General features: G+C 26.0%; 1 protein-coding gene across 5 annotated transcripts in view; it reads right to left on the bottom strand.

Annotated features, from left to right (window-relative positions):
* The window catches only part of LOC117174462 (Y+L amino acid transporter 2), a 117,545-nt gene that overhangs the window by 28,230 nt on the left and 78,776 nt on the right, over positions 1–10,539 (bottom strand). For all 5 annotated transcript variants that reach the window (XM_033363612.1, XM_033363611.1, XM_033363607.1 and 2 more), the window contains exon 4: positions 3,992–4,117. In XM_033363612.1, the coding sequence (XP_033219503.1) occupies positions 3,992–4,117 (126 nt within the window). The remainder of the gene's footprint in view (positions 1–3,991; positions 4,118–10,539) is intronic.

Genomic DNA, 10,539 nt, shown 5'->3' with positions numbered 1-10,539 from the left:
CCAGTTATAAACCGTTGCTAAGGCAGGGGCAGATGTGCCATGAACTGAGTCCAATTCATTTTTTATCTCATATAGAGTTAAACTCTTTAAATGAAAATGTTTTATTACCGCTCTGAACTCGTTTTTTCTCCATTTTTCTTAACGAACAATTTTTTTTTCAATTTGTTATAAAAACACGTAAACTCAGAAGATGTGGACTGTGACTGCACCATATATCTAGTCGGGAGTGGTGCTGACTGAAAACAGATGATTTGGAGCGATTCGCGCGCCATCTGTTGGTCATTCTAAGGACTTATTGAACTACCCTCGTATATTTATTGTAGATTCATTATAGAACGGCAACCCCAACCCTAAAATATTTTAAATCCTTTGAAATCTTTCTAAATTCCTTGAAACTTTTTTAAATTCTTAAAAACTCCTAAGTATTTTTAAAAATACTCGAAAATCCTTTGGAATCAATGTGGAAAGCTCTTTTTTCGAAAAAAAATATGAAAAAAGAAGTACTTGTTATTAACTTCGATTTGGGCAACACCAACCTACTTGTATTGTGCCCAGAAAATATCCAAACAATTGAACATTGTAGATTTTTATAAAATTCATGCTTAATAATGTATTATTTATATTTTCTATAAATTAATTATTTTGATTCGATAAGTTACAAGTTTTTAAGTATTTTCTAAACTAATGTTCACCTGTTTAAATAATTATTATTTATTTATACATTTTTATCGCTGTACATCGTAAAAAGTTATTATTTTTGGGATAAATGAAACAGTTAATGAATGTTAAGAATATTAATTCTTGTTTAACATATTTCGTAATGATTTGAACAATTTTCATCCGTTTAAACAAGTTTTTTAACCTGTAAATCGTAAAAAGCTATTATTTTCAAACAATCACTGTCACATGTAAAGAATGTTTAAATCGATATTTTTTATGAGATAGTTTACAATGATTTAAAAAATTAATTTCACTTGCTCCTTATCGTAGGAAAGATGGAGGAAATTCTAGTTTTTTCGAATCTCTTGGACTATGACACTTATTAATCAGTATTTTCTTTTATCAATGAAAGTGATCTAAAAAAAATAACTATTAAAAACGTAACTAAAAAAAATTCTTTAAATAATTTCAAAGTCTCTTCCACAATAAATATCAGTTTTAACATTCATTAACTTTTTAAGATTAACAGGAAAAAAAACACTTTTTAAATAACTGAAAACTGTTTAAGTAATTTTAAACTGTCTTTCACAGAAAATATCACTCTTTACATTCATTAAATGCGTTATCGATTCCAGAAAGTAGTAACTTTAAAGATTTACAGAGGAAAATTATTTAAACAAACTTGAATTTTTTAAGTAATTGCGAATGATTTAACAAAGTACATTACTCTCAAAAGTCGTTAATTTTGTAATTAATTTAAAAAATAATAACTTTTTACGATTTAAAGGTGAGAAATTGTTTGAGCAAATAATAATTGTTTAAATAATTACAAAATATTGTTAAGAAAAATATATCCATTGAGCATTCATAAATTTGGGAACGAATTTTAGAAAATAATAACTTTATATGATTTAGATGGGAAAAATTGTTAAAATAATTACCAAATATTTAAAGAAGAAATATTATTCATAAAATTCATTAACTATGTCATTTATCCTGAAAAATAATAACATTCCACGATTTACATTTTTGGGACTTTTTGCGGGCGTGATCGATAACAAAAAATCAAAAGTTACTGAAAGTGCTTCTTACAGAAATTGTCTGACTTTAGCTTTTTTTTCTCAAAATCCCTGTTTTTCGCTAACTTTCATTGACAAAAAAATTCTCAAATGAAAGCTATATTTAATACTTTCTGATTAAAATAACAATTCAAAAGATTCCAAATTTTTTAACTCATACCATTTTATTGACAACTTTAAATCTCTAAGATTTTAAAATGCATATTTATCATTATTGTAAAAACTATAAACTCAAGGCTAATAATAAGAAGCAGAATATTTTTTGGGACCTACGCATATAATTTTTTTTCTATCTTTTATATCAGATCAGTTCAGTCACGTTCTAACAAAAGTTCAAATGCCTGAATCGACATCAGTTGGTTCGGGCACACCTTTCAATTCCTTTTTACATACATTAATGAATGTACTTTATATATGAATCATTCCTAAACATCTAAAGATAATATGAGTCAGATGTCAATAAACTATTTTTTTAACTTCTCTATAAGGATATTGTCGACAAAATTCTAATACAAAGACAAAAAACGAATAACGTTAGAGGCCTCGGACTCACTTTATAGTGATCAAGAATGTCACAAATATTTAAAAATAGTGTCAAAATAGTGTTATAAAATTTCTCAAGTATTAAAAATGAATTTGAATTTTTGGTTGAAAATTCATTCTTTTCTTGATAAAAATTCAAATTTTGGGTAAAAGATTCAACTCTTTTGTAAAAAATTCATGTATTTTGTTGAACATTCTTCTTTGTTGGTTACATCCAACTGTTTTTTTATTTTAAATAAAAATCTTTTTTGTAGGAATGTCAACTATTATCTTTTCGTTTAAAATTCATATTTTCAGAATAAAAATTCAACTTTTGCAGAAAATTCACATTTTCGGCTCGAAAACAATACAAATTTAACTACATCATTTTTAAATGAAAACTGAAGTTCTTTAGTTCAAGAATTCAACTATTTAGTTAAAAAATTTTAGAAAAGAAATAAATATGAAGTAATAATTAATCTAATAAAATTTGAACTAACATCACATTCATTATTCAAAATATTTAATTGAAAATGTGTGTAATTGGTGGAAGATTCGTATTTTCTGGAAACACATTATACTATTTGTTAAAAAATTAATTAATTTTGTTCAAAGTTTGTCTTTTTTGGTAGAAAATTAATTTTCTTTGCAAATTCAATTATTTCGCATAACATATACGTATTTGGTAGGAAATTTCTCCTTTATGGTAAAAAATTAATTTTTTTGGTTATAAATGGAACTAAATTGCTATCCTTTTTGGTTATATTCAACTTTTTTTTACGTTTTTTTTATTTAAAACAAAAATATTTTTCGAATTAAATATTAACTGTTACATTTCCCAGTTGAAAATACCACTATTTTGTAGAGAATTCCTTTATTTGGCTTAAAAATCCAACAGTCTTTTAGAAAGTTAATTTCCTTTGTATTGAATTTCAATTTTTTTAACTGGAAATTTGAATATTCGATTTTTGGTTAATTATTTATCCTTCTTAGTTAAAAATTTATGCATTTTTTAAAATCTTATTTTTTAATGGGAAATTAATTTTTTTCAAATGCAAATGATATAAGTAAAATTATTATTATAAATAATTTAAATAACATAAATAATTTGAATAAAAAAAAGACAACAAAATGAACAGAAAATACTATTTCTCTCTACTTTCAAATGCCCACACTGAACATATGTTTATGAAATTATGAAGAATATCCAAAGTCAAATTTTTATATTGAGTATCATTTTGTCCATAAAATCAAGTAATTCAAACATAAAAAATGTACTTTGACAAAGAAAAATTCACAATGTAGACTATTTGCTAATTTAATTTATTTATAACAATTAAATTCACCAGATAAAAATTATTTGTCACGAAAATAAAAAAAAACAAATTAGATTTTTTCGCTTTTTGTAATAACATAGATGTTTATATACACAAAAATTAAAAAATCGGTCCATATCAGTCTCTTCAAAACTAAATGCTTCATTTTTTCGTAAGAAAAGCAAAAATCGGTCAAGAATTGCCTTCTACAAGTTATTTTGAACCAAAATACATAACTGAAATTAAATGAAAAATAAGAAAAGTTATTTTTGTAATTTTCCTTGCCGCTTTATTTTTAGAATTTATCAAAATACCTGCGGCTAAGAATGATGAAATTCCGAATAATGAGTCGAGGATTCGAATAGCATAATATCTGTCACGTGTGTGATAATAATCGGAAAAATTGTAACTCACCAGTAAAAAGCTGATAAGCTCCAGCGATTATGATAACAAAAAGAGCTAACAGTTTTGCATAAGTAAAGACGTCTTGTACTCTCGTGGCCCATTTTACGTCCCAGCAATTAATGAATGCCAAGGTAACTGAAAAATAATAACATTTCTAATTATTTTCATACTTTTTGAAATTTCGAGGCAAGAATATTGAATACCAGTTGCTCGAAATTGAACCCTTTCAAAATTCAAAATTTTTCAATTAAATCACTTTACAGCTAAGAATACAAAAGCAACATTAGAAACTGAAAAGTTACTTCCAATGTAAAACATATTTTAACAATTTTTTTGAAAAAAAAAAAACAAAATACTTAACCCCTTCATTGGCATTGACGCAAAATGCGTCAAAATTTTCCGTGACCTGTGTGGCATTGACGCAAAATGCGCCAATCTTCTTTTTTCCTATTTAACTCACTCCGATTTTGCATTCAAGTATTAGTCGGGGGTTTTTGAGGTCAGTGAAACCGAATCTGAAGCAAAAATTCAAAAATTCAAAATGGCGGATACCATATAGTGGACGAAAATAAAAAAAACGGCTCGATTTGCATTAATCTCGGTACATACGGGTTTTTGAGGTCGCTAAATCAGAATTTAAAGTCAAAATTCGAAAAATTTAAATGTCAGATGTTTTCGTCCCCCCATATTAGATTTTCGCATTTTTACTTCAACTTTAGGTTCAGCGACACAAATCAAATCCAAATCGAGCCGTTTTTTGTATTTTCGTCCGCCATATTGGATCCGGCATTTTGTATTTCTTAATGATGACTTCATATTCGGATTCAGCGACCCCAAAAATCCCAGGATACAAATTTTCGAGATAACAAATTTTCCTGCCATTTTGGGCACTTTTTGTCGAATTTTCTCTGCCAGCGAAGGGGTTAATTTTAAAAGTTCCCTGACATTTCCTTGACCATTATTATTCAAAGTCTAGAATTTTATCTTGTAACATTTATAGCATAGAATGTTTTATAAACAGAATAAAATACTTTCAAATTATTATTGAAAATCTTCAAATTATAATTGAAAATTTTCAAATTTAATTGAACCCCAAAAATTTTCTGTCAAAATAGAACAATGCTCAACAAAACAGTTGTATTTTTAACAAAATAATCAAATTTTAAACATAACAGTTGAATTTTAACCATATAATGGAATTTTGTACCTGCAAAAGTGAATTTTCAAAAAAATAGTCGAAATTTCAAACCAAAAAGTTTAAGTTTAACCAAAAACAGTTGAATTTTCTGAAAAATAATTCCATTTTTTATAATCTAATTGAATTTTCAACAAAAAGAGATAAACGGACGAATTGTCTGCCCTAATAGACGAATGTTCAACAAAACAGTAGAATTTTCGACAAAATAGTTCAATTTTCACAAAATACTTGAAATTTCAAACAAAAAAGATTAAACTTCGATCAAAGACAGTTAAGATTTCCACCCGAAAAATTGAATTTACAACATAGACAATTTCTCATCGAAAAATATAATAGTTAATATTTCAACCAAAATAGAAACGACTTTTCAACACAATAAATAAATTTTTAACCGAAAAGTTTAATTTTCAATCTGCAAATATTAATTTTATAACTAAAAAGACGAATTTTCAACAAATAAATAATTTTCTTTCTAGAAAGAAAAAGTTCATCCAAATTGTTTAGCTTTTAAGCCAAAAGATGAATTTTCTGTAACTTTTACTCAAGTCGTTGAATTTTCAATAAGAAAAAAATTAATTTTTAACCAAAGAGATGAATTTTCAAATAAGAAGATGAATCTTTAACAAAATAAATCAACATTCATACATAAACGGAATAAAAAATTTCAAATTAAAAGTGCCAATTTTCAAATTTATTATCCTTTCCAGTTATTAAAAGTACCTCTATTAGAAACTCTCTGACTCTGCCTGACCATTAAAATTCCTTGAATTTACCTTGAAATCGTTAATATTGAAAAACTCTAAAATTAAGAATTTTCCAAATCGAATACTCTAGAATTTAAATATTTAAAATTGAATCATTTTAAATTCAATATAATTTTTTTATAATTTTTTTTATCGACAAAGGACAGATTTGAACAGATGGAATTTAATCTTTTGGGGAAGTAAACATATAAATCTTGCAATTACTTATGTCCTCTGGGAAAAAACTTATCGCTTTGGATAACGATTGGTATAAGACTATCAATCCTTGGCCCCTAAGAACAAGGTTGACCCACATTTCTGCAATCGAATCAGAAACTCTCCGTTCACTCTGGAATATTTGAATTTCGTATTCCTTGTTCAGAATTAGGATCTATGAAGAGGGGAATTAACTTAAGTTGGCCTGATACTGGATACTTGACTTTGTCTGGCTGCAAACTTCTGTCACTACTGTAGAATTCGTATTTTATTGAAAAACCTTATTTTTCCTCTGCTGTTAAATTAGTTTTGTTCTCAGATATTTTAAATAATGTCAATATTTTGTAAAGTTATGAAAAGTAAATTAGAATATGGGAAGAAAAATTTATCTTAAATATTCAAGTTTGAAAGCAATTTAATTGAAAAAATGCCAATTAAGAAAAAGAACCATTTTTTAAAATATAGGATTATTTATCTGTTTATATTCAAAACTAAAGAACTTTAAACTGAATAGCTTGAAATAGAGAGCCTTAAATAGTAAAAATTTCAGACGACTAAATTTAAACTTTGAACTTCACAATTGTTATTATTCTATTTTGAAGTTATTTAATTTGGAAATAAAATTGTTCAATATTGATGTAAAAATAACAATTATACAAATATTAATTTTCGAAAATTCGCGTAAGTTTAAGAACTATTTAGAAGTTTTGAAAATATTCCAACTTGGTGTAAAACATAAACAGATTTCAAAGAATTTAAAACAAAATTCTAATTTGTGAAGATTACAACAGAATTTTTGTATGCCATTCAATGATTTTAAAATGTTTTAAAATAATAAAAACAGTTTTTTGAGATTCCTGTGAAAATTGCAAATGATGTTTCATTTTGAAAAAATTAATTTTAAGAGAATATTTGGAATCATTAAAAGAAAAAATGTTGATAAATAAATAAAAATAAACTAATTAATAATTAAATTAAATCTTTAAAAAGGCGTTGAAATCTCTTAAAGTATTTTAAACCCATAAAACATCCTTTTAAATACTTTTAAAACTTTCAAGACCCCTTGAAACCGTTTAAAGCTCTTAAAATGCATTAGAAACTTTTAATAGACCTTGAAATATTTCAAACCCTTTCTAATCTCATTGAATGGCTGAAATAAATTGAAAATTCCTTACAATCTTCTACAATACTCCAAAACCTCTAAAACACCGTGGAATTTTATATAATACACTATAAATCGGTACAGTGTCAATAGGAATCATTTTAAATTATTGAAAAATATTCCAAAGTCTTGAAAATTCCTTGAACTGTGTAAAAATACCCTAAAATTCTATCAAATCTCCTCAAATTATTTAAATCTATTCCAAATTCTTTGGAATCTTTTTAAAAATATTAGGAGCAATTTAAAACACCTTAAAATCTTTCAAAATATTTCTAGAAAATTCAAAAAGGGTGTTGATCTGAATTCAATAGATTAATTTGTTGAAAGAAAAATTACTAGTGATATTTTTAGTTAAGAAAGTCACTAGCGATTCTATCTGTAAAGAATGACGAAAAAGTAATTTAAAAAAAGTGACCGTTTTCAAAATTCCTCAACTTTTTTTTTATTTTCAGATTTTCCTTGAATTGCGGCCATCATGAATAAAATAATATTTCAATTGAAATTATTTTTGTGATCAAATTAGGTGACCTTTAATGAAGAATAATTTTTAAGTGGAATAAATTCTAAAGAGCAATCAAGTAGTGGCCTTGAAATTGTAAATACTGGTCGTAATCATACGATTATACTATTAATAACTTATTATTATACCACAGAGCGATACCCCTTTCGGGGTAAGCGAGGCTCACCCGGCGAGAAAAGGAGTTTACGATGCGGTATATGGGGGGTGGGGGGTACCGATTTTTAGAATAATCTAGCATTTCTGTGTTGTTCATTCATTCAAACAAAACGTTCGTTCCGTATCACTGCTCTGATCTAGGTCGCTGATCGATTCCTCTAGCAATCACCCTAGGCGAATAGCTTTACAAAGTCACCATGTAAAGCTCTCCACTCGGGCTCATTAGTATAAGGTCTTTTGTTTTTGGCGTCATTCGCTCCACTGACACTATTCATCATGCATTTATTTTATATCAAAGGCACATTATAACCACAGAGATTTCCTTAGCCTAATAAAAGTTTAATTAAAAAGAAAGAAAGAGAAATCGAAAATTGGAAAATGTCTTATAATTTACCCATGTCTCTTGAAGTCAGTGTTATGAAATTGTGGATTTGAAGAGAGAAAAGAACAGGAATAAGGAAATTGAAAGAACAAACCTTGAAAATAATCGAACAAAGTTAACACTACTATTAACATTAAAGTGTTAAAATTAGCTCGCTTCTTAATCAACTCACATAAATATAAAGGAAAAAAATGATATTCACTGGAATTTTTATCTTTTAAGTGGAAAATGAGATATCCTGTTAATTTTTTATCATCACAAAAAAAATACTTATCACTCAAACAAGTTAAGTTTATTGCATTCCTATATTTTTACTGAAAGTGATTCACAGAATATAATTTAATTATTTTCGAATTAATATGAAGAGAAATTGAAAACCACATGAACTCTTAAAATTTAATATACTTATCTATCCAGGGTGATCGGAAAACTTCATTTTCAAAACAGTTGTATTGTCAACTGAATAGTTCAATTTTCAACAAAAAATGAAAAGTTTAGTTTTCAGCACAAAAAAATTAATTAAAAAAAATGTTAACCAAAGACATCAATTGTCCAAATAAATAAAAAGACTTATTTAAAACAGTTGGACTCTTAATTTAATATTGTAAATTTTCAACCAAAAGTTCATTTTTAATCAAATAGTTATTTTCAAGCAGAGTTAAATTTTAAACAAAACAATTAGATTTCCAATAATACAGTTGAATTTTCAAACTACAAAGATGAATTCTCGAAAAAAATGGGCGAGTGAATACTTCAAACAAACAAGATAAAACGTCCACCATAAGCTATGAATATTTAAAGCAAAAAGACGAATTTTCAATTGAGAAGATTAATTTTCAAAAAAAAAAAAAATCTCTACAAAATGTATGCATTTTCCAACCAAGTAGTTGAATTTAAAACTAAACAAGCTAAATTTTTAAACGCAAATGCTAAAAGTTAAATTTTCAGTAAAAAAATTTTTCAACAAAAAAAGAAATTAAGTTTGAAGAAAATAATGCAATTTTCAACCAACGAGATAAATTTTCCAAATAAAAAGACGAATTTCCAACATATGAAGATTTTTCTGTCAAAAAAAAAATTCAACCAAATTGTATAACTATCATGCCAAGATATGATTTTTCTGTAAAAAAATATGAATTCTCAACTCGGAAATATGAATTTTGAACGATTTTCCCGTTAAAAAAGGCAAATTTCGAAACAAAACATTTGAATTTTCGATCAAAAAAGACGAATATAACAAAATGCTTGAATTTTTAACAAAATAGATGAAATTTTAAACAAATAATTGAATTTTCAACTAAAAAGATAAATTGTTAAACAAAAATAAAAAAGTTAAATTTTCAATAAATTAATTAATTTTTACACTAAAAAAAAGAATCTTTTACGAAAAAGTTTATTTTTCAACCAATGAGATCAATTCCCTACTAAAATTATGAATATGCAACAAAATAGTGAATTTTCAAGAAGATAGTTCAATTTTCCACTAAAAATAAGAATTTTCTACAAAAAAGTTGAATTTTCAACTCGCAAATATTAAATTTCTACCAAAAAGAAGGATTTGTAAAAAAATAATTTATATTTCAAGCAGAAAGATAAATTCTAAACGAATAATGTAATAGTAGATGTTTGAACCAAAAAAGATAAATTCTCAACCAAAAATTTGCATTTTTAACCACAAGAGGTGAAATTTCTACCAAAAGAAATGAAATTTTAAACCGAAAAGATGAATTTTCAAACAAATGGCTGAATTTGTAATAAATAAAGATTGCAGTTGCATTTTCAATACCAAAATATAAATTTTCAACCAAAATATTAATTTTCTATAAAATTTTTAACTTTGCAATGAAACAGTAAAATTTTTAAACAAAAGTGTAAGCAGAAGTTTAATCTAGTAACATTTTAACGTCGAATATTTATAAACAGAATAAAACAATTTTCAATTAAAATTTATTTTTCAAATTTATTGTTCTTCACAGTTATTTAATGTTCCTTTTAGAGAAATTCCATGATTGCTTTCTTTTCCAGGTTTCCCCTGACTTACGGCTATTCTGATAATAATAATAATAATAATAATAATTGTTGGTTAGACACTCGGACTTCACCTTAGAGGTCCGGGGTTCGATCCCTGAGCCGGTACCTCTAGAAATTTTTCAATGTACTTTTACCGAGGTTCTGGTGGT

Source organism: Belonocnema kinseyi, chromosome 6 (assembly GCF_010883055.1).
Source record: "Belonocnema kinseyi isolate 2016_QV_RU_SX_M_011 chromosome 6, B_treatae_v1, whole genome shotgun sequence".
NCBI classification, from domain to species: domain Eukaryota; kingdom Metazoa; phylum Arthropoda; class Insecta; order Hymenoptera; family Cynipidae; genus Belonocnema; species Belonocnema kinseyi.
The sequence above is the reverse complement of the archived record's forward strand: the minus strand, read 5'-3'. Positions and strand labels throughout refer to the sequence as shown.